The sequence below is a fragment of the Argentina anserina genome, chromosome 3 (assembly GCF_933775445.1).
Source record: "Argentina anserina chromosome 3, drPotAnse1.1, whole genome shotgun sequence".
Classification (NCBI taxonomy): domain Eukaryota; kingdom Viridiplantae; phylum Streptophyta; class Magnoliopsida; order Rosales; family Rosaceae; genus Argentina; species Argentina anserina.
Genome location: NC_065874.1, coordinates 34,034,806 through 34,059,832, shown reverse-complemented (window position 1 = coordinate 34,059,832; position 25,027 = coordinate 34,034,806). Strand labels below are relative to the sequence as shown.

Here is a 25,027-nt window from a genome sequence, read left to right as displayed (position 1 = left end):
GAAAGAATATCGAAATGCTGGGCTCTCTCAATAATTTTGGTTTTTGTATACCAAAGCCCTGATTCGAGAAAAATCCAGAGCACATTCGCAGAAGATTGAATTGCTGGGATTGAAATGGTGGTGGAGACAGAAGATTTAAGATCTGATTGAAAATGGGATCCTTATAATCTGGGAGACATTTGGGAAAGAATAGATCTATCAAGGCAGTCAAGCCTTGAAATTTGAGTGAACTTCAATGATAAAGTCTTACTCACCAAGGATAATGAATGTCTGTCCTATGATTTGGGTGCCAAGCACTGATCTCAATAGTCTATCAGAGGAGAATTCTTGGAATTTATTCGAATAGTTTGACCCTTGAGGATCGCTGATCGTGTCATGTCCATCCCATTCAAAATCACAATTCCCTGCAGCAGAGCTTACGACACTCGACTATCAGGTCTAACATTGATGGATGGGGCAGACACAGAATTCTCTGAACGTCCCAGAGAAGCTATGTACCTCAATCTACTGTTGAATATGCAGTGCGTACTCTGTTTAATTTGTTGCCTACCATTATTTTTCATTTCCAATCTCAGATTTCCTTTTCAGTGACAGCAAGTTAGAGCATGTTTTGTTTATGGTTTGATGTTCTCAAAATGCTTATAATCGACATAGAAAATCTGATGAATATAAGTGAATCTACTTAGAAAACTCGATCAACATGTCTCATATATATTCTGTTTCGAAATACAGGTAGTTTGAATTCCTAATTTTCCTTTTTTACAAAGGCGTGCAACAGGAAAAGAAGAGCTAGGGATCTAAACCCGCTCTGGTACCACAAGTAGTCTAAGTAGAGAAGAAAAGTATTAGGCAGAAAGATTTGGATATTCATTTGCAGGCGGATCGGAACTCTGTCACAGCTCCCATTTCTACAGCGCTAGTTCACCAGGTTTTGCTCCTTATCGTGGATATGCAATGTTTTGGTGAAGTTCTAAAAACGTGGATATTACAATAGTCCATTTCTATGATTCATTTTGACATAAAGTAGTGCGGCTAGACTCATAAGATTCATTGAACTCCAAAAACATCCATTTCTGTTTCATATATAACTTAATCATGCATGCAGAAAAGGTTGTGACAAATTATTTAAGTGACCATGGCATAATGCAACAAACCAGTTGTGTTGGCACTCCACAACAAAATAGCATATCAGAAAGGAAAAATAGACTTGTTGGAGAAAACAAGAGCATTAATGTTGCAAACAAATGTACCAAAACGATCCTGGTCTCATGCTATCCATACTGCAACATATTTGATCAATCGTCTTCCTAACAGTGTACTTGATTTTAAATCTCTTTTTCATGTTCTAAAAGGCCGAGAAATTAACATTGATCATTTGAAGGTTTTTGGTTGCATATGTTATGTTCATATACATGCAACTCATCGTGACAAGTTAGATCCGAGGGCTACTTAGTGTGTATTCCTTGGCCATTCCTCTTCACAAAAAGGATATAAATGCTACGATCCTCAAAGCAAGAAGTTGTTTGTATCTAGAGATGTCACATTCGATGAAACAAATTCTTTTTTTTTAAATCAAGAAGTTGATTGTCAGGGGGAAATTCAAACTGATTTCTTTGAAGCAGCAACAACTCATGTTGTTGATGATGTTGCAGTATGCTCCAACCCGAGAAATGAAACTGCATATGCTAAAAATGATGAGAATGATCAAGAAGAAGTTCAAGAAGCTATTGAAAATGCAGATAAACAAGAACTGCAACCTGCAAACTCATCCAGAAGATATCTTAGTCAAACTAGGAAAACTTCAATTCGTCTGCAAGGTTATGATACTTCTACTCCTCGACATCCAATTGGTAATGTTGTTGTTCTCAACAAAGTTTCTCTTGATCATAGTGTGTTTCTCAATAAATTTTGTGAACTCATTGAACCAAAAACATTTGTGGAAGCCAATAGTTCTCTAGTTTGGAGAAAAGCAATGGCAGATGAATTGTAGGCCTTGAATGACAAGCAGACCTTGAGTGTTGTGCATGTTCCAAAAGATCACAAGGTTGTAGGAACTAGATGGGTTTACAAGATCAAGTTCTATTCCAATGGTGAAGTGGAGAGGTACCAGAGCTAGATTGGTTGCAAGGGGATTTACTAAAACCTATGGTGTTGATTACAAAGAAACTTTTGCACCTGTGGCAAAAATGAACATTGTTCGTGTGCTTCTCTCTGTAGCAATGAATCATGGATGATCCTTGTACCAAATGGATGTCAAGAATGTCCTTTTACATGGAGACTTAGAGGAAGATGTATACATGACGCTACCACCAGGCCATGAACAAGCTAATGTGCCAAGCATGGTCTGTAAGCTACACAAGGCAATTTATGACCTCAAACAATCACCAAGAGCTTGGTACTCTAAACTAAGTTTGGCTCTTTTTGGTGTTGGTTTGCAAGAAGCAACAATGATTCATCCATGTTTGTTAGGTCTGGTATAACTTGCAGACTCATTCTTCTTATCTTTATTGATGATCTTATTATTACATGAGATAATGTTGAAGAAATCCAAGCTCTCAAGCAATCCTTGCATGTTACTTTTGCAATTAAAAGACCTTTGAGAGCTTAGGTACTTTCTTGGTATTGAAATGGATAGATCTTCGTCATATTTATTTTTAAACCAAAGGAAGTACATTATTGATTTGCTAGAGGAATGTGAGATGAAACACAGTAGCATTGCCAAGTCTCCTCTTCCCGAGGAACATCAATCTTGAAGCTAAAGGAGAGGCTCTCACTAACGTTTCTATTTACCAAAGGATTGTTGGTAAACTCATCTATCTCACCATCACAAGACCAGACATTACATATGCTGTGAGTTTGGTTAGTCAATTTATGCACCCTCCAAATTTATATCATTTTCAGTTGATGAAAAGATGATGCAGGACAAGGATGAGGTAAATTAAATCAAAAAACTATAAAGTTAAGAAAGCGGCGAACAATCAAGAAGAATGATTTGAAGATAGATAATTCGCGCGTTCTAAGGCAACCAACTGCTAGAATATTTAAGAAGATGATCTTTTAGATTCTTCAGGCTGCTCATATGAAATTACAGATTTAATTTTGTGAATAAGATTTGAGCAAATTTTGGCCAGAATGTTCATTTGAGACGCATAATACCTTTTCTGAAATGAGAACGATGAGATCTACAAGAGCCTCATCAAATTTAAGTCAAATAATGACGTTTTACTGTTCCGATTCGTGATTTAGTATTTTTAGGCTAGTTATATTTTCCTTTTAGAACTCTTTTATTTAGGTTTATTGTTTTCTTTTTAATTTGGATTCTTTAGGTTTCAATATTAGATTATGACTTTGGGTTATTGATGCATATACGATATATAAGCATCATATTTCTTTGTATTTGGACGACTTTTATATCAATAAATCTTTGAGTTTTCTCAATTATCTTGGTGGATTCCATAACTTCTCGTAGATTCGAGAAACCTTAGTCTTGTGGATTTAAGACTGCCGTTGGTGGATTCTAACAGGTTAGTTCTGCTGCATCAAAAGAATTCTTAGATATCTCAAAGATACAATTACCAAAGAGATTTTGATGAGAAAAAAATGATCATTTTCCTCTAGAAGGGTATTGTGACTCTAATTGGGCAAGTAATACCATTGATTGAAGGTCTACAACAGGTTTTGCACATTAATTGGTCGAAATCTAGTTACATGGAAAAATAAGAAACAAGCTGTGGTAGCAAGATCCAGCGCAAAGGCTGAGTATCAAGCCATGAGCCCATGACTACCACTGCCTGTGAGTTGATATGGTTAAAAACTCTGCTTGCAGATCTGGGGATCAAGTGTGACAAACCAATTATGTTACACTGTGATAATCAAGCTGCAATGCACATCTGAGCAAATCCAGTTTTCCATGAAATAACCAAGCACATTGAAGTGGACTGTCACTTTGTGCGCCATCAAGTCCAAAATAAGGTACTTACAACTGCTTATATTCGTTCCAGTGATCAACTTGCAGACGTTTTTACAAAGATTCTTCTTTCTGCTCAATTTGATCGATTGTTGAGCAAGCTTGGAACTAGGGATTCCCAAGTCTCAGCTTGAGGGGAGTGTTGAACTGTGAGATGATTATTACCAGTAACATCTTGGCAGAGATGTGATTGGCCACGTTTTGATACTGAAGCATTTAATGCTAATGATATTTCCCTTCCTCTTTCTCTGATGATTGATTAGAGAGCTCAAGCATGCTTATGCTTTCAGCAAGCATGATTATCCTCTGCTTCTTTGTACAATCCTAATTGTAATAGAGCAGTGTATTAACCTTAGGTTAATGACTGAATTAGGTTTTTTGCTTAGTCTGATAGTTTCAATCAGCTAGTTACTTTCTCAATTTATAGCCTTGTATTTTTCACAATTGCAATACAATTGAATCAGTTCAAGCATCTTCTCCTGTTATTTATCTTTCACTCTTGTATAAATTTCTTCATGTAATTTCTAATATGAGTTTGTATACTTGTATTATGACTCTAACGTGGAGACTGTGTTTGCCTTACAACTATACCCAACGCCATTTAACATGTTCGGTTTTGTTTTCAATTGAGTATACATGTCTATGGGCAAATTTGTTGAGTCAGCAATTGAAAAATGTATGCCTTTAGTTAAAGGACCTTGTGTGAGACTGCAGTTTGCTAGTTGTACCTCTTTGCTTGGTATTGTGCAAGTAGTTTCCACCTATGTGTGTAAAACGATAGGTCATGCTGAGAAAATCTACATATTTTTAGAGACAATAGTGCACATTGAGGAGACAGAGGTTACAATACTTAGCATACCAATTAATATACTATAGAATTTCGGATACACCTTTTGTTTTCTGCACATTTTGATTTGCTGTGTTGATAAACAGTGAAAGAAGTATATTGTCAATCAACTAGCAAGTTTTGTGTTTTGGTCGTTTGCGGAATCTTTCCATCCTGTTTGCCTTGGATGCATTTACTTTTGCTGTAAATTTATTGTAGAATTTTTATCTATGTAGGTTAATATTACTTGCCAGTTGCCATTGATTGCATACAATACAAATTATGCTAATCTGGCCATTACATGTACTCTAGCAGACTGTATTACAATATGTTAGGAAACTAGTTGGACCAAACTCTTTGGGATATCTGATAATATATTGAATACATGTCTGCCTGTGATGGGTTGCCCAACAAATCTATCTATATAACATGGAATGTGTTCATCGTAAGCTGCGTATAAATGTTGTTACTGACCCTAGTTGTATGAAGTTTTGAAGTTGCTAATGTTCTGTTCAATGCAGGGAGGTTAAGAATCTGAAAAAGACTCACACCCCTCCTAGGGAGGTGCATGTTCAAGTAACACATTCCATGCCATCTCAAAAGATTGAGATCTTCAAATCCATTGAGGGTTGGGCTGAGCAGAACATCTTAGTCCGGAGACACCAGGTTTGCCTTCCCTTGCCATTCAAGCTTTCGTTGGTTGATGAGTCCTTTTCGTCTCCTACAAATTTTTTAGATTCCATCGTATGAATATATACGTGCTCATACTGAAAAATTTGGTGAGATTTGGTGATTCAAAGGACTTGGTAGACTTTTCAAGGGCCAATGTTACACATTGGGCTAGGCCCAAAAGAGTACTGGGTCTGGCCCAGTGTTCATCACCGAGGGCACTATGAAGTTGGTGATTGTGCAAGCCTTCTCCAGTTCTCCCCCGATTCGTTGACCTGCAGTTCTTTTTCGTCTTCAACCTTCCGTCGCAGCGCTCAAGGCTTCGACCCATCGATCTTCGCCGCCGCCGCCCTCAAACTCAGAACCTGGGTAGGAAACATCCCTGCGATTTCCAAATAGTATGAAAGTTTCAATTACTTTTCATCAGGTTTGACTGGAGTTGGGTTTATATTGGATTTGTTGCAGCTCGATCGCTTGCATCTGATTCGATCCAGTGAATTTGTTTGAGGAGCAGAGAGGAGGTGCAAGTATTGAAGTTCGAGATCCTGGGAATCTCAGGTTGTAAGCTTGGTGCTTCTTAATTAGTGGGGGTAAGTTTTCCTGTTTATGTTTGGGAAATTTCAATAGCATCTTATATGTATAAACTGACTAGTGTATATCACAACATCATAGATTTGTTCACTATTGTCTTCCCTCCAAGCCTAGCTCTCTTGGACCTCTAATAGCTGAAGATTATATGGAGTTCTATTTATTCCAGGTTAGAAACAAAAGTAGTTCATAATTTTTTCCCTCCGATTATATGTCAATATTTTGTGTTCGTTGGTTTTAACTCCGTTTGTTCTTCTTCTGTGTTTGCATAGATGTCATTGGCGATTGTTGTGATAATTATGACATGGACGGGTTGCAAGGCCATTAAGTGGATCTGGACTCATGTGAAGCGGTGGATTCTTCACATGGTCGGAATGTCGCAGGATAATCAAGGAATGGTTAACTTGAATTCCTCTGAACCTCTTCCTTCATCATCAGATGCTCTTCCTTCGCCATCCGAACCTCTTCCTTCATCATCAGAACCTCGTGCCTATAGGTATGACGTGTTTAATTCTGCTTATCCGCACCTGCAGAACTATCTCATGCACCATCGAATAGGTGCACTGGGATTATAAACACAAATCGGTAAGTTTTACAGCTCGTATGAGTAAACTAATAGTATAACGCACATCGCATACTAAAGAAAATACCAGTGACATTTAAAAATAAATGTACTTGTAAAACATTGGACGACTCATCTGGTTGTCCAATAACATCTGAAAATATAAGTACTCATAATACATTGGGCAACCCATTTTTTTACCCAATTACATGTAAACTACGGGTATTTATGAGACTCATGTACTTATCTGTTACCCCTCATGCAGTATGCCGACCGATAATAAGCAACCCATCTGTTACCCAATATCACGCAAAATATGGGTACTCATGAGACCCATGCAACCCATTTGTTACCCCTTGTGCTGTACACCGGCAGACAGACTATAGCAATAACTGAATCGTAACTGACACCGGCTAAGGCTTGGTTTCGATTACTGCCAACGCGTCCGAAGACATATACGTTTTAACAAGACTCAATATTAAAACCACGTACAATAACAATCCACACATGTTATTGACAACAACCAAGCGACTCTTACTCAAATAAAATAAATATAGTTGCCACAGTACAAACTCATTTGGAAATAAGAATGTGACAGTATATAATATAACAACTCATATATATGTATTGTATTTACGATTTTATACACATACACAACTCACTATATTATATACATGTCATATTTCGATCTTTTTTATAAAACATAAATATCAGTCACCGCAAATGGTAGACTCGTCATAGTGAGATTTACTCACCTTATTTTCCTTAGTGTAATTTCCACGACATCGAGAGCAATTCCCTCACTTGTTTTTTCAGTCACCTAATTGAATAATAAAATGGTTAGAAATGATACGTAAAACCTCAGATGCCGAATCAGTACACTATTTATTGTTCAACAAATTACGTTTTTTACATAATTACTGTTCACGTACACTGTTCATTGCACTTATTGTTCACATAAATACTATTCACCGATTTACTGTTCAGAAATTACTTTTTATAATATACTATTCAGAAAATATTTTTACAATTTACTGCTCAGAAATACTGTTCACGCGCCGCCGCACAGTAGGTGCGCGTGGTTTGCCCACGACCACCCAAAACTCCCTCCTCTCCTCTTCGGACCCTTTTCCACAGCCTAATGCCGTGCCTCCGCCACACCAATTCCTCCCACGCGCCGCCCTAGGCGGCGGCACGCGCGCTATCTCCTCCGAACAACAACAAATCCCAATTCAATCAACACCAACATTGTAGATCACACGGAGAGAGATAGTTTCATACCTAAATCAGACCCTAGAACCGCCAGGAAGTCGCTAGAGGAGCTCGAGACACCGACGGTGATTGATTTCGTGGAGGATGAAGTGCGGCGCGATTCGAGCCCCAAATCGTTTGCAGGTGGCACCGGGGGTGAGGATAGGTGGAGAGAAGCTATCCCGGGTGCTCGCATCGCCAGAGACGGAACTTGGACGGCGGCGATTTGTAGAAGCTTCAAGTCATCGATTGAGCTTCGATGCGGCGAGCGGCGATGTGTAGCATCCAAGGGTAGGAGTTGGAGACTGTGCGGTGCCTTTGGGACCGGTAGTGAGGGCCACGGTGGCCGGAGAGGCGAGATCGTTGGAGGTGATTTTTTTGAGAGGGGGTCGGGGTCGAGGGGAGGGAGAGGGCTGCGGGGAAAGAGAGGGAGGGACTGTTTCCAATTTTGGAAACTAGGGTTTCCCAAAACTCTCTTTTATACATTTTCCAAATTTGGAAACCAACTTCCGTCGATAATAACTTCCACATACGATGCCCGATTAGGGCGCGTGACGTGTCCATGAACTCTACAACTTTCGTGAAGGAAGTTTTCGGAGACGAGCGACGAAATAAAAGTCAACTCTCAGGTCACATAAAACGTAACGTTTTTTCAATTTAAATTTTCGAAGTCGGTTTCGTTTCGTTTGACATCGATGAGGAAACGAAAAATGCGATTTTATTCAATTTCCAAGTTTAATAACCTACTAGAATTCATACGAAGCAAATCCGAAAATTCGGGGTATTACATGTTATGTCCTGGAACTGCATGTTCCTGATATTAACTGTTTAGCAATTAACTTGGTGATCGTATTATACTTTGCTAATATGCTCCTTTTCACATTCTCTGCTATTGTTTTTGTTAATCTCCCAGGATAACGGATTGATAGAAAAGCATTTAACATCTTTAAATCGATTAACTGGACTTTTGCTCTTCTGAGTCAGTTCGAACATGAGAACATAGTTCAATATTATGGCACACAAAAGGTACCCATTACTCTTTAGTCTATTCCCATGGATAGTTATTAAGCTATGCCATGAACTTTTTCACAATAGTATACTCATGGAAGTCCAAGATTTTGTTCATGATATGATATTGCTAATTTGCTGCAGATTCACAGAATGATATGTAGATGCTGAAACTTATTGACTCGTTTTTTCGGTCACCTAATTAAATAATAAAGTAGTTAGAAACGATATGTAAAATCTTAGATGCCGAATCAGTACACTATTTACTGTTCAACAAATTACGGTTTTCATGTAATTACTGCTCAGACACAACTGTTCATTATAACTACTGTTCATATAAATACTATTCACTGATTTACTGTTCAAAAAATACTTTTTATAAGATACTGTTCAGAAAGTACTTTTACAATTTACTGCTCGGAAATCTTGTTAACGCGCCGCCCACAGTGGGTGTGCGTGGCATGCCCACGACCACCCAAAACTCCCTCTCCTCTTCTGACCCCTTTCCACGGCTTGATGCCGTGCCTCCGCCACACCAATTCCTCCCACGTGCCGCCCTAGGCGGCGGCACGCGCGCTATCTCCTCAGAAGAACAACAAATCCCAATTCAATCAACACCAACATTGTAGATCACACGGAGAGAGATAGTTTCATACCTAAATCAGACCCTAGAACCGCCGGGAAGTCGCCGGAGGAGCTTGAGACTCCGACGGTGATTGATTTCGTGGAGGATGAAGTGCGGCGCGATTTGAGCCCCAAATCGTTTGCAGGTGGCACCGGGGGTGAGGATAGGTGGAGAGAAGCTATCCCCGAGTGCTCCCGTCGCCGGAGACGGAGCTTGGACGGCGGCGATTTGCAGAAGCTTCAAGTCGTCGATCGAGCTTCGATGTGGCGAGCGGCGATGTGTAGCATCCAAGGGTAGGAGTTGGAGACTGTGTGGTGCCTTTGGGACCGGCGGTGAGGACCACGGTGGCCGGAGATGCGAGATCGCTGGAGGTGATTTTTTTGAGAGGGGGTCGGGGTCGAGGGGAGGGAGAGGGCTGCGGGGAGAGAGAGAGAGAGAGAGAGAGAGAGGGAGGGACTGTTTCCAATTTTGGAAACTAGGGTTTCCCAAAACTCCTTTTATACATTTTTCAAATTTGGAAACCAACTTCCGTCGATAATAACTTCCACATACGACGTCCGATTAGGGTGCGTGATGTGTCCACGAACTCGTAACGACGAGCTCTACAACTTTCGTGAAGGAAGTTTTATGAGACGAGTGACGAAATAAAAGTCAACTCTCAAGTCACATAAAACGTAACGTTTTTTCAATTTAAATTTTCGAAGTCGGTTTTGTTTCGTTTGACATCGATGAGGAAACAAAAAATGCGATTCTATTCAATTTCCAAGTTTAATAACCTAAGAGAATTTATACGAAGCAAACCCGAAATTTCGGGGTATTACATGTTATGTCCTGGAACTGCATGTTCCTGATATTAACTGTTTAGCAATTAACTTGGTGATCGTATTATACTTTGCTGATATGCTCCTTTTCACATTCTCTGCTATTGTTTTTGTTTATCTCCCAGGATAACGGATTGATAGAAAAGCATTTAACATCTTTAAATCGATTAACTGGATTTTTGCTCTTCTGAGTCAGTTCGAACATGAGAACATAGTTCAGTATTATGGCACACAAAAGGTACCCATTACTCTTTAGTCTATTCCCATGGATAGTTATTAAGCTATGCCATGAACTTTTTCACAATAGTATACTCATGGAAGTCCAAGATTTTGTTCATGATATGATATTGCTAATTTGCTGCAGATTCACAGAATGATATGACTTATTGACTCGATATTGATGATCTTTGATGCTGTTCTGCTGTAAAGACTAAAGTATGAAATAATCAAAACGGAGGTCTATTTTGCCATTCTTTCACATGAGTTCTTTTAAGCAGTTGGCAGTTTTAATTTTTTTTTTCTCACATACAAACTCACTGTTGCAAACATTCTTGTCCACATTGTTATGCATTCGCTTGATGGTTTACCTTATCATCTAGTTCCCATACGAAATGATCCTTCTGTTTGAGACTTTGAGTCCAATAGTTTGAGGAACTTGTTGCAGTACAGTATGTAATATTGTTATGATGCTGTTAAGCTATATCAAAAGTATCCTCTTACAATTACACTAGACAGATCTTGCAAGGGCTGAAGTATCTTCATGACCGAAAAGTGATTCACAGGTAATTCATGTGGCATGCATAAATTTGTGAAAAATCATGGTTTCGGCTGAGTTGAACTCAAAAGACTCTGAAGTCTCAGCAATAAGCCATATTCATGTGAGGATTCATTCTAAAAAGCTGAGAAAAATAAAAATTCTCAATCGTCCTTTGCCTTGTAATCTGGGTACATCTATTCTCATATTTGTTTTTCTTGCCATTCAGGGACATTAAATGCGCAAATATTTTGGTGCATGCTAATGGATCTGTGAAGCTTGCTGACTTTGGATTGGCAAATGTTTCTCATTCTGTAAATTCAATTGTATTCTATTGTTTTCAGTAGTTTCCACTTTCCATATGGTTGTGAATTATTTCTCGTTATACTGTGTTGCGTCCTCTTTCCAGATTATCGAAACTAACGACATTAAATCTCGCCAAGGAACTGCATACTGGATGGCCCCTGAGGTTTGCCTATGCACTTTTGAATTTAAAGTTTTGTTTTAGCATGTCTGCTTAAGATCTCTGTTATTGCATATTGAAAGAATCTGAGTGAAGTTCAGATACTTGTTATAATAAGTAATTGAAGTGTTAGTCAGGAACTTAGGATGGTCATTTCAGAATCAACGGTAACTTTATGCTTGTGGAAATAATCGTTTCATGTCATGTTTTTGAACCTGTATTTCTCCCCAGTGATTTCCGGTAGCTTTTCTTAAGGTTAGATAACTTTATAGGCTGATGGATGTTTGTGATTGACGTGGAATTGCTTTTGGGTGTAGGTATCTTCTCAATTCTGCCAGCTTCTATTTTTCCTTTTATACATTATCTTCTCCTAGCATTTAGGTGATATCTTGGCTTTTGCAAATTTAAGAGAAGGTGCAAGATACTTATGCATTACCAGTTAGTGATCAAGAGGTTATGTATGATGATTCTTTCATGTAGTATGTTGTGTCCCCTTATTTCGGAATCAGGATTTCTTAGCCAAGCTATTATTGTGCAGGTTGTCAATCATGAAAGTCCAGGTTATGGCCTTCCAGCTGATATTTGGAGTCTTGGATGTACTGTGTTGGAGATGTCAACTGGGATGCTTCCGTACTCTAATTCCGAACAGGTTTGTTCCAATTTTCATTAGACCTTTTTCTTGGGAATGACTGGACTATGCTATCTCTTTCAAACTAGGTCTTATTTGGATACTATTATCTCTTCGTTAAACAGATGCAGGCACTATGGCAAATCGGAAATGGGGTGCCCCCACTTGTTTCTGATTCTCTTTAAGATTCGGCGCGACATTCCATCCATGTATGCTTAAAAGTTAAGCCAAGTGATCGTCCCACTGCTGCTCAGCTTTTAAACCATTTATTTGTAAATAGGCCCTAGCAATAAGTTGTGATGGTAATGAGGTAAATTCCAGTGATTTAACTGCTTCATAGTGCCATGGCTGCCAATATTTTGGTAGTATATATTGGAAGGAAAATCCTGGCTTGCATTCATGATATACTTGCAATTTTTTGATGGCCATGGCCGAAGTACTGAAGTAGTATGCAAGCATAACTTTCATCACAATTCCATAATCACCTGCGCTCGGTTTCGACCACTTGACATACATGGCATGCATCATGTGTCTGGCTACTCGAACCCTTTCCTTGAGAATATATGGAGGTAACTCAAATAAATGTGGCAAGAGAATGAAGTAAATGAGAAAAACTTAAACAGCAGTCGGATAGCAACTTTTGAACATCCCCATTTAGATAAACAAGGGCACTCTGTTCAGATAGATTCACGAATTTGATTGTTTCCTTCTTTGATTGTCTCATCATTCATTCTTTCTTTGTTTGTTCTTCTTTTTGTAAATTATGAACGACCGGACGACATTTAACTCCAGTTTTTTACCAGTAATGGAGAACTACTAATAACTTGGAACCCGACAAGTACTGATTGGACCACTGGCCAGACAGAACGAGGAGATAAGGAATACAAATGAAGGTATAGATTACATGCATGCATTTCACTCCAATTTGGACCTGCGTAAAACCAAGAATGAAATAATCACATTTATGATTCTATACATCACATGACAAAATACTGGTGTGATATCTGATGTCAAGTTCTAAGAGAATTGTATTACTCGGTTTCTTCCACTGATTTTTTTTTTAAGAAAACCATTCATAAATTAGAATTTCCAGTTTTCTTCTTCGTAAGTGTCTGAAGACCGGATAGCAGCTTTAACTTTCATCTCTACTACTATAAAGCGAGCACCCAAAAATTTCACCAAAGGATGTGGCTATTGTCACCCCAAAGTCCACTTTATTCACTCCATAACTTATTGACTTATTGAAGAATTGTAATACTCTAATGTAAAATTATTGTAATAGATAAAAAGTTATTAAATTTGTAATTAATTTTTGTTTATCTCACAAAACACACATCTATTAAATAATTAAAATTGAAACTAATGAAAAGATCGAAATTCTTAATACTTATGCAATATTGTTAAATTAAAGAGTGTTCTTGTTTTTTATTTGTTGCAATTCGGACTTCAATGTGATCAAATTTGTTTTCTTAGCTAATATTTTTAACTTTAACTAAATTCTACTATTAATATACGTACAAAGAAGTATGTGACTGTATTTTATATTTACAAAACCTAGTTACATGTAATAGTAATTGCAAGCTTTTTTCTTAATAGAGATTTTCAAAATAATTCTGAATGAAGTACGTTTAGAATTGAAAAAAAGTGTAATGTAAGAAGAGAATGTAGGGTGAACACATCAAACTTAAAATTGAAGAAAGTATGTTGAGTTAATGAAAAAATGGGCAATTTAAGTATTATAATTGAGTGAACAAAGTAATTTAAAAATAGAAAAAAAATATACGTAGGGTGAAGAGAGACTGTGGGGTGGCAATAACCGCACCCTTCACTAAATTGTGAATGACCAAATCTATCACTTTATAATTTTATCCTCGCACACAAACAAAAAAAATTAATTATGTAAAAGTGTAAAGTTTCAACAATGTGTTTTACCAAATCTATCATTTTGTAGGAAATAGAATTACATAAAAAGATTGTCTTGCAAAAATACGTTTCAAATAAAATTTATTAAACCCGTGTGATTAAAACACGTGCATCGCACAAGTACGAGGCTAGTGTAGTTAATAACCTCGACAAAGTAAATACCGTAGCATGGCCACAAATAGTTCTGGGCCGCTGGCAAAGTAAAGCCAGCCCAACTACATGGGTTGGGTAAATCATGGAGCAAGGCCCAAATGAGTCGGGTTAACTCCCCTCGTCAAAACTCAAAAGTGCCAAAAGTGCCGACTGAAAAAAACCGTGCAGACGAATTCGAGGCTGAGGAACGCTCCGGTTAGAGAGTAGTATGTATTGATGGTTATATCAGAAAATTCAAAAAATTCAGTCGACATTAAATAATTTATTTTGGTAGTATGTATTGATGCAAGATATTGATTGGATGTGTAGGTGGGGAAACTTCCCTGAAATTGACAAAAGTATTTTGAGACTTGTTCAAATTTGATAGCATGCATCCATTATTGACTTTCTGCATCCAACTTCATGAATATTCAAGCCTTGACTATCTGCCCCACGCGGTGAATGGTCCTGCCCCACGCGGATTGATCATGGTGCCGTGAAAAATGTATCAGATAATATTGAAAGTTGACAACATGGTTAATCACAAGTCGTAATAATACATAAGAACCACTTGACAACATGATTAGCTATTGAAAGTTGAAACAAATGCCTACTTGCTTTCCCCATTTCTGTCTTCAGCATATTATCCGATCATATTCTCTCTTTCTCCCTTCACCAAGTTGGGTAGGAAACATTTCTGCGACTTCCAAATAGTTTGAAAGCTTTAATTACTTTTCATCAAGTTGGGTTTATAACTTTATATTGGATTTGTTGCAGCTCGCTCGCTTGCATCTGATTCGATCCAGTGAATTTGTTTGAGGAGCAGAGAGGAGGTGCAAGTATTGAAGTTCGAGATCCTGGGAATCTCAGGTTGTAAGCTTGGTGCTTCTTAATTAGTGGGGGTAAGTTTTCCTGTTTATGTTTGGGAAATTTCAATAGCATCTTATATGTATAAACTGACAAGTGTATATCACAAGTTCACAATTCAAAGACTCAATTCCTTAAAGTCTCCTCTCTTCTTGATTCAGCTCCTTTCTTTCCGGGTTTCTATGGCCTCCTCTTCATCTCCATCTTCATCAGCTCAACCATCTTCATCATCAACTGCTCATGCGTGGAAGTATGACGTGTTTCTGAGTTTCAGGGGTCCCGATACACGGAGGGGCATTGTATCTCAATTATATGATCACCTGCACAACAAAAGGAGAATTAAAACATTTATGGATAATACATATCTTGAAGTAGGGGATAATATTTCTCCCACACTCCTTAAGGCAATCGAAGAATCAAGGTTTGCAATTGTCGTTCTCTCTCCAAACTATGCCTCTTCTTCTTGGTGTTTGGAGGAACTTGCAAAGATCTGTGAGTGCATGGAAGAAAACAACAGAATTCTCCCACTTTTCTATACTGTGGAACCCTCTGATGTACGGCACGGGAAGGGGAGTTTCGAAGAGGCTTTCAAGAAGCATGAAAGCTCTGGGCGATACACATCAGACAAGGTGCAACAGTGGAAAAAAGCTTTAAACAAAGTGGCTAGTTTCTCAGGGTGGGATACAGACAATATCAAGTAAGCATCATGATGAAACTATGAATTTGGATTTCTTATTGAATTTCGTTATATATGGATGTTTGTTTGACACTTGATTCTTCGTTCCTTGTAGGACTGATATAGAACTCGTGGAGGAAATTGTGGATTGTGTTTGCAAAAGAATACAACCTTTTGACATTGAGTCCATCGAAGATTTTCAGGCGTATGGAGCAACAAAAAAAGCCATGGATGAGGTTATGGAGGCGCTTAGAGATGGCGATGTCACTGCTGTTGCGGTCCAGGGAATGGGCGGCGTAGGCAAGACAACTATGGTAAAAGAAGTCGGTGCACAATGCAGAAAAATTGGCCTATTTCATCATGTCATTATGGGTGTGGTGTCCCAGAGCCTTGAATTGACGAAGATTCAAGACGCGTTGGCAGAGCAATTGGGCATTGAAATAAAAGAGAAGACAGAAAGTGTAAGAGCTGCTAAATTGAAGTCGGAGATAATGAGAAAAGAAAAGATTCTTATAATCCTCGACGATGTCTGGAAGAGTATAGAATTGGCAGAGATAGGAATTCCCAGCTACGAGGTGCTTCGAATGCGCAATTCCAAAGTCGTACTCACCACAAGGAGAGGGAAGGTCTCTAGTGTCATGAGATGCCAAAAACAGATAACCCTCGATATCCTATCAATAGATGATTCTTGGTCCATGTTTGTTCGAAACTTGCATACATCTTTGGAATCCACGGGTTTTGAGAATCTGGCGAGGAGGGTGGCTGGAGAATGTAGGGGTTTACCGGTTGCATTGAAAGCAGTTGCAAAGGCACTGGGGGATAAGAACCTGGCTGAATGGGAAAAAGCAGCTCAACGACTAGAGAAGTCGCAAAGTGCTAACCCTGACCATGAGGAAGATGATGAAAATGCATTCAAATGTATAAGCCTGAGCTATGATTACTTAAAAGATGAAGACCACAAGCATGCTTCTTGCTCTGTTGTCTATACCCAGAAGACCATGAAATAGAAATACAAGACTTGTTCAGGTATGTGGTCGGAACAAGATTCTTTCAATTTGCCGGAACAATAGAAGAAGCCAGAGGCACGCTAGTTTCTATAGTCAAGTACCTGAAAGACTCTAGCTTGCTTTTGGATGGCGGGGAAAATGGATGTGTAAGGATGCATGATGTCGTCCGGGATACAGCCATTCGAATTGCGGAAACTGAACGTGGGTTTTTGGTGAAAGCTGGCTTTGGTTTAAACGCTTGGCCTCACGGATTGGATAAAGGCTGCACTGCTATTTCACTGATGAGGAACGAAATTCGCAAGCTACCCGAGGAAAAATTGGTATGTGAACATCTCCAGATTTTGTTACTAAATCAAAATTATGTTTTAGATCAGATCCCAGAATCATTCTTTAAAAGACTGAATGAATTAAGGGTCTTGGATGTCAGCGACACTCGTATTTCCGTATTACCCCGATCATTCAGTCTCTTGACCAACCTCCAAGCTTTGTATTTAGATGAATGCTACTGTTTGATTGACATTTCCGTAGTGGGGAAACTTAAGAATCTTAAAATTCTTAGTGTGAGAAGTAGAACAACTGAACCTATGGAATTGCCGAGAGAAATAGAACATTTGACCAATCTAAGCATTTTGGATGTCAGTCGAAACAGTTTATCACAGTACTATTGTAGTAATGAGGTGGTCACATTTCCATGTGGAGTGATATCAAAGTTGCATAAATTAGAAGAACTGTACCTGGGGATCTGTAAATTTAAGGGCTTGGGGTGTGTAGCTGAGGGACGAGGAAAAGAAGCCAATATTGGGTTTGGTGAGATAGCTGGTTTATCAAATTTGAAAAGATTGCATGTCGGCATACCTCATCACAAATGCATCCCTAACGATGTTGAAGCCAAACCAGATTGGGATTACTTTTGTATAATCATCGGCAGGTCCAAAAGCACTTCTGCATACAGATTTGGAGATCGGGATTCAAGATCATTGTTTCTTAATAAACCAACAACCATAAGCATATTACCTGATTGGTTTATCAACGCGGTGGCAAACATAATAGAGAAGCTAGAGTATGAGAAGTGCGGAGGATCCCTTGTTATGGAATATGAGAGGTTACATGAGCTCAAGCATCTCAAAGTTCGTGGTTATGGCAATGATTCCTGGAAAGAATTGGTCAACACAACAGAACGAGTTCAAACAGGGACCAGTGTTTGAGAAGTTGGAATACTTGATTCTGATGAGTCTCCGCCACCTTGAGGAATTGTGTGTTGGTGATTTACCACCTGGGTTTCTGGTTAATATGAAGCAACTGGATATATCTCGTTGTGCAGTGAAAAATGTATCAAAATTTGTACAAAAATTGCCAAGTCTGGAGGAAATGTATTTATCCTGCATGAAGGAACTGAAATATGTTTTTGGATGCGAAGGGTGTGAGCTGAGAGTATCAAAACTGAGAGACGTGAGATTGTCGGCTCTAGATTCCATGAAGAGCATTTGTAGTGGTCCTGCCCCACGCGTAATGTTCCAGAGTATTAAAATTATGACCATCTACCGTTGTCGGCTGCTGCAAAGTCTGTTCGCATGTGATGTAGCCCAATGTCTCTCTCAATTGGAAGAACTTCGTGTAAAGTACTGCCCCTCGTTGGAAAGAGTAATTGAAGAAGTGAAGAAAGAGAAGACGACTCTACCAAAATTGAAGATCTTGGAATTGTGGGGACTTCGAAAGTTGTATGGTGCAAGCAGCGGTACTGTTGATATCGAGTGTCCTTCATTGGAACACGTGTTCGTGGTGGATTGCCCCCATCTTCCATTTTCAATCTCTAATTCCGATTACTTCAGTTCCTCAGAAAGGGGGAACGGGTTTTTTTCAGACCCCGCTGCTCACTACTTTGGTAGCACAAACCCAGTCCAACTCAATCACCTATCCCTTTCCGCCTACGCAGAAAGTTGATGTGACCGACATGACCTCTTTGTCGGATCTGCGCAAGGCCTTCGTCGGCAGCGGTCTCTGATGGAAAGGACAACTGTCCGAAGAGACAATTGGTACGACTTTCTTCATAGCCCAAGGCAGGGAGATTTGACGAAGGAAGGAGATCGGATCCGGGTCTCCAATTCTCGGGTTGCAGGTGACGCAGCTCCTCTGGTGCTTCCAGCAGAGTACAACGACGGGAAATCAAAAGCTTGGATTGGTTAGTTCTTTACCACTTCAACTTGTGTTGGCTGATTTTCTCTTCAAAAACAGAATTTACAAAGATTTCTTGTAGTCATTAACTCATTCCAGAGAAGCACTTCATTGACGTTTAAATTAATGAACTCATTCTAAAGTAGTTCACTCTTTCACTCGTTTTTCATTATGTTCAGTATACCTGTGGCTGCATATCCAATTGATCTAATAGAAACGTTGCTGGATCATGACTTTCAGAACAACCATAGACAGCCATTACAATACTGTGAATATATCAGATGACATTTGATTTACAACTTGTACTTGTGAATATAAATTGTTCAAACAATTCCAAAAATACCTATACTGGAATTGCATGTAGTGGCACCAGTCAAGTGACTTATGGTCTCATAATGATTTATGGTCTTGTACTACATTTCTGAGTTTCCATCAAAAGCTAGACTAATGTCCTTAAAGATGTTTCTTATACTTATCTTTCCCAATAGCAGTACCAATACTGATGAAACGTTCGTGTTATCATAGATGGTTTGAGTATTGGTTTATTTTCTTCTCCACTTGTAGAGAAGTGGTACGCAGCCCTATGGTGGAAGAACAATGTTCTGTCCAGCTTTGCTTTCCTGTGGAGCTGAATAATGGAACCATGGTACGCAGTTGTCTATTCCTATAACATTAGAAAACCTGTAATGTGCCATGATATGGCCTTTGAGGAGTTCATTTTTACTGATGATATCTTGCTGGGCAAAACCCATAAAATGGCAGGTGGAAGATATTCACGTTGTTGGTTTCCTGAGTAAACTTCTTGAAACGAAAATAACGCAAGTTCTTCGGTTCAAGCATAAACAGGTTTGAACATGTCCTGGAACTCCTGATAGCTTTAGTTCTATTATTCATATCGATCTTTGGTTCAACTCTTCTTCTATTCTGCAGATCTACACTGGGTGTTTCAGTATTCTTGGCGGTAATAAGCCCCCAGGAACTGCTAATGTTCGTGGAGATATAAGCATAAATTTTTCTTGGGATCCAGAAATCTCCTCGAAGCTGGTTCGTGATTTTGTTCTGTACATGTTCTCATATTTAGTTAGTTCAATGGTCAGTCAATATGATGTTCAATGCCATTTAACAGGTTGATCTTACTTTGGATGAAATATTACGTCTTTAAGAGGAGGGGCCTTAAGCTGAGGATGGTTGATACCATCCTTGAAAGTGAGCAAAGAACCCATGAAAATGGGATCCAGGTGATTTCTAGTTACAATATTCAACTTTCATTTGTGATACATCAACTAGGTTGTTAATGAGAATCACCTACTTACTATATGAAGTTTTCTGAAAGGGTTATGAATGTAATATATATGATTATATCCACTCAGGAGAATTACTACTGGCTGGAGAGGATTTTGCACAGCTACCAGTCAAGGATCTACTCTGGCGATGTTGGGACTTGTTTTGAGGTTGGTCACTATAACCTTGTCTACTGTGTCCTATTCGATTAAGTGCAGTTAGTGTTCCAGTTATACGTTTTAAGTGAGTTTTAAGATAAATTTGGTTGGGGAATGATTTTAAGCTGGATTTGGTTGAGGTTTTAAGGTAGACATAATTAAAATGATTATATTAACTTTAATTATGTCTTTGTTGCAGCCTCAAGAGGAAGGTCGGTTAAAAGTTAGACAATCTCTGACCCCAGGAACAGCACAGTTGGCATTACGAAACATACTACCTTATCCTTGAAGAGCTTAAGGTACCAGCTTTATTCTAATTATTACCTTTGCTTGTTATCATTTGTCATGACTGATCAACATTTCCCTTTTCTTTTAGATAGAATTTTACAGAAATAAATTTAAACACAAAATGTTCATGTGAACTGGGAACATTGGGAAAATAAGTGAATATATGTTTCTTTACTCTTATGACATATGAGGTATTTTGAATGAAAATTTGTACTCTTCTGGAAAGATTACGTACTTCAACAATTTTTGCTATAGCTTGATTTTTGTGTGTTTTACTTAAATGATACATGAGGTAATAACCGTAATATCAATGAAAGTAGAGGCTTGAGTGTCTGATACTTATAGAAATGAGTATCAAATTAAAATGTCAAGCGTGGGATTTTAAAGGTTTAGTTAGTTTGCTAAATAGAAGTAACGATGACATTTCACAGTGTAAAGGGTAGTTCAAAGGTTTGTACCAATCCTCCACAAGGTCATACCCCTATAGTTGATGATTCTGCAGTGTGTAATGTTTGATGAGTCATTTGCTTCATTAATTTAATAATTGGGGGAAACTTAACTTCTTCTAGTTGATGCGAACGGAGGGTTTCAATTTCATGATCAGTCAGCTCTTATAGTTTTCTTTTTTTGTGGGTTTCCATTAGCTCTTTCTGTTTGGTCAGAATGAAAGGAAATTTATGGGGTTTCACAGTGATTGATGTCATTTTTTGTTTGTGTATCTTGTTGACATCTTGATCCTATGCTAATGCATTGCTCGAGTTTCACCTTGTATTACTAATCCTAGGTTGCATCTTCAACGTTTACTAATTCTGAAAACCAAACAGTTTGGAATGGCTTGGTCTTGGTAATGGAGACAAAGATGAGTCTTACGACTTTAACTACTTGAAATGAAGACTTTGAAGTAGTTATAATAGTAAGACTGCTACTTTTGAAATCGAGCCTACATTGCCGAAGTCGACTGAAGATTTTGAACGAATCCATGGCAAGAAAAAATTCCATTTACCCTCTTCATCTCCACAAATTGTAAAGATTATATACCCAGTATTTTGGGTAGAGTTTGATTCTTACCTCGTTAAGGAGAAAACTTGCTAGAAAAGTCTCAATATACACTGTACGATCATAGATTAATTGACAGTTTAGTATTACACTTCTTTATGATACTGCTATAATTGATCATGCCGGAGCAATCAAAAAAATTCTTTAGCTTAGTATGTTAACAGTGTATGATCCGTCTGATTATCAGTTCTCTATCTAGCTATATATATAATAGATTGAGTAGTTATATTAGCTTAAGCTTTGGTATCAGGACATTTGGTTCTCTAATATACTTGCTAAATGTGATTGCAGTTTCGTTGGAAGAAGGAACTCTCATAGCTATGGTTTCTGCTCCTTCTCATGGATAGGCTTCCATTAATGTCCAAACTTCCTACAGCTTGAGGATTGGTAACTAATCAATGGACATGGTAATTCACTAATTTCAAATCTAATACCGGTATCATTTACTGCATTACCTGGATTAAGTAATTATGTGAAATGTTTTGGTTAGTTACATAATTTCCAATACACTACTACGTTGGTTCCAAGTTTAAGTTGTTTTGAAGGAGTCAGCATCTTTTTCAAGTTCTATCAAGTTTGTTTCCAATTTTGTCTGACTGTAGTGTACCTATGGTTATCAATCCCAAAATTTTATCTTTCTCAACTTTTTAGTTTTTAACATGTTGACTATATTGGCATTGCTATACTCTTATAACTTGAGTACTTGTAGTATAACTAATCAAAGGTTGGGTTTTTTCCACTGCAATGAAGTAAAATAAGGGAACTCTTTGGCCTAGTTTTTAGGAGTCTTAGTGTGTTAGCTTATATTATTTTGCTGAAGCTATTAACTTTTGGCACGTGTATAATTTTCAACATCATTAACCGCCGTCATTGTGGTACTGTGGTAGTCGTTCTATGTTGTATATGTGAATTAGTTTCACAAGAAACATTAACAAAGGAAATCTACCACTGCTTCTGCCGACTTTTGCTTAATTCTAGCAGGGTCTAGATCATTAGAATGAACTTCAACTTGGGACTGATACTGATGCTTTTGGTTCCAAGCATTCCAGACTGAGACTGATGCTCTGATGGTGGAATGGCGGTACAGGTTTAACCAGTCGTCTAAATCTAAGTTCAACGTTGTACATGTGAATGCCTATAATAGACCATAAAAACCAGTAATTGAGAAATTATCGGTCAGTTGGTTGGTCATATCAGAAAATTCAGTCCACATTAAACAATTTAATTTGGTCGTATGTATTATTGATGGTAAATATTGATTGTTATGTGTAGGTGGGAAACTTCCTGAAATTGACAAAAGTATCTGAAACTTGTTCAAATTTCATAGCATGCATCCATTATTGACATTGTGCATCCAACTTCATGAATATCCCCTACATCATTTGTCCCTTGGTTGAATTTGAATGGGATCACATCCACTCGTTCCCCTCTCTTCCATGTTATAACCAGCATCAGCCCCCTCTAGGATAAGAATAATTATGCTGTTAAATCCAAAACAGAAAAAAAAATTGTAAATATTAATTTTACTTGCTATATCTTTATGTAAATGGGTTATTGCATGATGCCAACTAGTTCAGACCTTACTATACACTTATTTTATGATTTCGCTATAGTTGGAGTTGGATAATCTTGAGCAAACGGAGCGGTTAAATGGTAGAGAACTTACTGCTGAGTTGTTGAATGAATTGTTTGGTGAGAACTATGGACCAGTGACAAACCATGTTGTTCGAGGGTATGGAATTGGAGTAGAGTGGCTTGATGTTCCTGGAATACAAACAACAAATCCAACATTATCCCTTGATGTAGCATCACTAAGGTTTGAACTACAGGTATTGCGTGCTGAGATCATCAAGTTGACAAATGAAGCAGCACTCACTGAAGTTGCAGAGAAGCAATCTCTATCAATCAACTCCAATGGAAGGGTATGTGCACTTACTTGGACAGTAGGCTTTAGGAGTTTGTTTTTGAGGCATATTGCTAGTATCTATACTTCATCTCATTATTTTAGACTCTGTTAGTATCTATTAGGGTCCTTTTGGAGATGAATTATGTATATTTTGTGTAATGCTTCTGCTACATTAGGTACAACAATATTAGCTTCTTAGATTCTGACTAGGAAGTACTATAATCATGTAATTATTGTGGTCTGGAAATGACCCTTTCTGTATATTGCTCAATGAAATGATGAAATGTGTAGCAATTTAATGTAGCAAATCTAATATTCGAATTGATTATAAATTTGATGGTTTGGATTGATTGTTTAAAGGTTTGGGTGTATGGAAACTACTGTGTTTTGAATGCACCATGGTTGGATTTGTAATGTAGGCACAATTTTTTTAAATGTCCCCATTTAATTTTGATAGGTAATTTGTATGTGTATAACAGGGACCACTTGTATGTTTGTATAGATGAATAGTATAATATCTTTTCATTTCACAAGTAATGAACTGGAGAGATGTCATTTCACAAAAACACTCCCCACAGTTTGTGCCATACCTGATGAGCTTTACCTGTACTGGTGATCGCAAATACATAGAATTCTCAGACGTCCATAAGACGGGTGAAACTTACGAGTAAACAGTCAAGCACACAGGCTTGAACCAAATCGGACATCGCAAACCCTGTGCGTCAAAATATGGTTGGTTGCTTATGAAACTGAGGAGTAGCATCACTTCTATTTATACAATCCTTATTTAGATGGAGATAGAAGATGGAGCAATTATAAAACTACAATTCAGGGTGTCGTCGAGGTGAGTTATTATTTTAGATGGAGTTTTCTACTGTATTTTTCTAGAGATGAAGTACGCAGATTATTCGTCTTTAGCGTTCATCAGTCCCTATGATATAGCAAGTCGAGACCTGGGTCATGGACTACATCCATAAAAATAGAAGACCATCACGAAAGCAGGTCCTTTTACGTGGTTGATTCGATCAATGGGAAGCTGCTACTGGCAGTGTCTGACCTAGCTCATTATGTTGCTAGCCACTACTGATTTATATACCAATTTGAAAGATCACAAAAAGAATGGTTTATGGTTCGAAGTTTGGGGCACCAGGTATTGCTTCTAAGTAGGGTGGGCATAAAAAACGGAAATCCCGATCCCGTCCCGATTCCGTCCCGAAATTTATAGGGACGGGACGGGACGGAGGTCTAAAAACGTTCGTCCCGTCCCGATCCCGTCCCGCTTCATTCTAGTGGGATGGGACGTGGGACGAATAATTTATATCCCGCTTCGTCCCGTCCCGTCCCGTCCCGTCCCACTTTTAATGAAAACTTAAATTTTCTTATATATTTGTATCAAAAT

At 38.3% G+C, this 25,027-nt stretch overlaps 3 protein-coding genes across 3 annotated transcripts; all 3 read left to right on the top strand.

Annotated features, from left to right (window-relative positions):
- The first annotated feature begins 5,889 nt into the window (after window positions 1-5,889).
- Window positions 5,890-23,953, top strand: LOC126785914 (disease resistance protein At4g27190-like). The gene is given in 13 exon segments (XM_050511594.1): window positions 5,890-6,052; window positions 15,246-15,781; window positions 15,876-16,720; window positions 16,723-17,954; window positions 17,956-18,946; window positions 19,465-19,585; window positions 19,702-19,785; window positions 19,870-19,983; window positions 20,066-20,177; window positions 20,310-20,390; window positions 20,578-20,677; window positions 22,014-22,129; window positions 23,336-23,953. Coding segments are annotated over 4 exon segments (3,345 nt in total). The 5' UTR covers window positions 5,890-6,052; window positions 15,246-15,266; the 3' UTR covers window positions 18,709-18,946; window positions 19,465-19,585; window positions 19,702-19,785; window positions 19,870-19,983; window positions 20,066-20,177; window positions 20,310-20,390; window positions 20,578-20,677; window positions 22,014-22,129; window positions 23,336-23,953.
- LOC126787564 (mitogen-activated protein kinase kinase kinase 1-like) lies at window positions 10,883-13,196 on the top strand. The gene is given in 6 exon segments (XM_050513423.1): window positions 10,883-10,898; window positions 11,015-11,099; window positions 11,301-11,385; window positions 11,481-11,540; window positions 12,073-12,183; window positions 12,288-13,196. Coding segments are annotated over 6 exon segments (519 nt in total). The 3' UTR covers window positions 12,450-13,196.
- LOC126787563 (zinc protease PQQL-like) lies at window positions 19,523-20,667 on the top strand. The gene is made up of 6 exons (XM_050513421.1): window positions 19,523-19,585; window positions 19,702-19,785; window positions 19,870-19,983; window positions 20,103-20,177; window positions 20,310-20,390; window positions 20,578-20,667. The coding sequence occupies exons 1-6, from the start codon at window positions 19,523-19,525 to the stop codon at window positions 20,665-20,667; spliced, it is 507 nt and encodes a 168-aa protein (XP_050369378.1).
- Window positions 23,954-25,027: the final 1,074 nt, after the last annotated feature.

Excerpts from the sequence above, each read along its gene's own strand:
- LOC126787563 (XM_050513421.1), top strand. The coding sequence starts at position 19,523 with ATGGTGGAAGAACAATGTTCTGTCCAGCTTTGCTTTCCTGTGGAGCTG. Across the intron at positions 19,586-19,701 it reads AGCTGAATAATGGAACCATG|GTGGAAGATATTCACGTTGT; the intron begins GTACGCAGTTGT and ends ATAAAATGGCAG. Across the intron at positions 20,178-20,309 it reads CCCATGAAAATGGGATCCAG|GAGAATTACTACTGGCTGGA; the intron begins GTGATTTCTAGT and ends ATATCCACTCAG.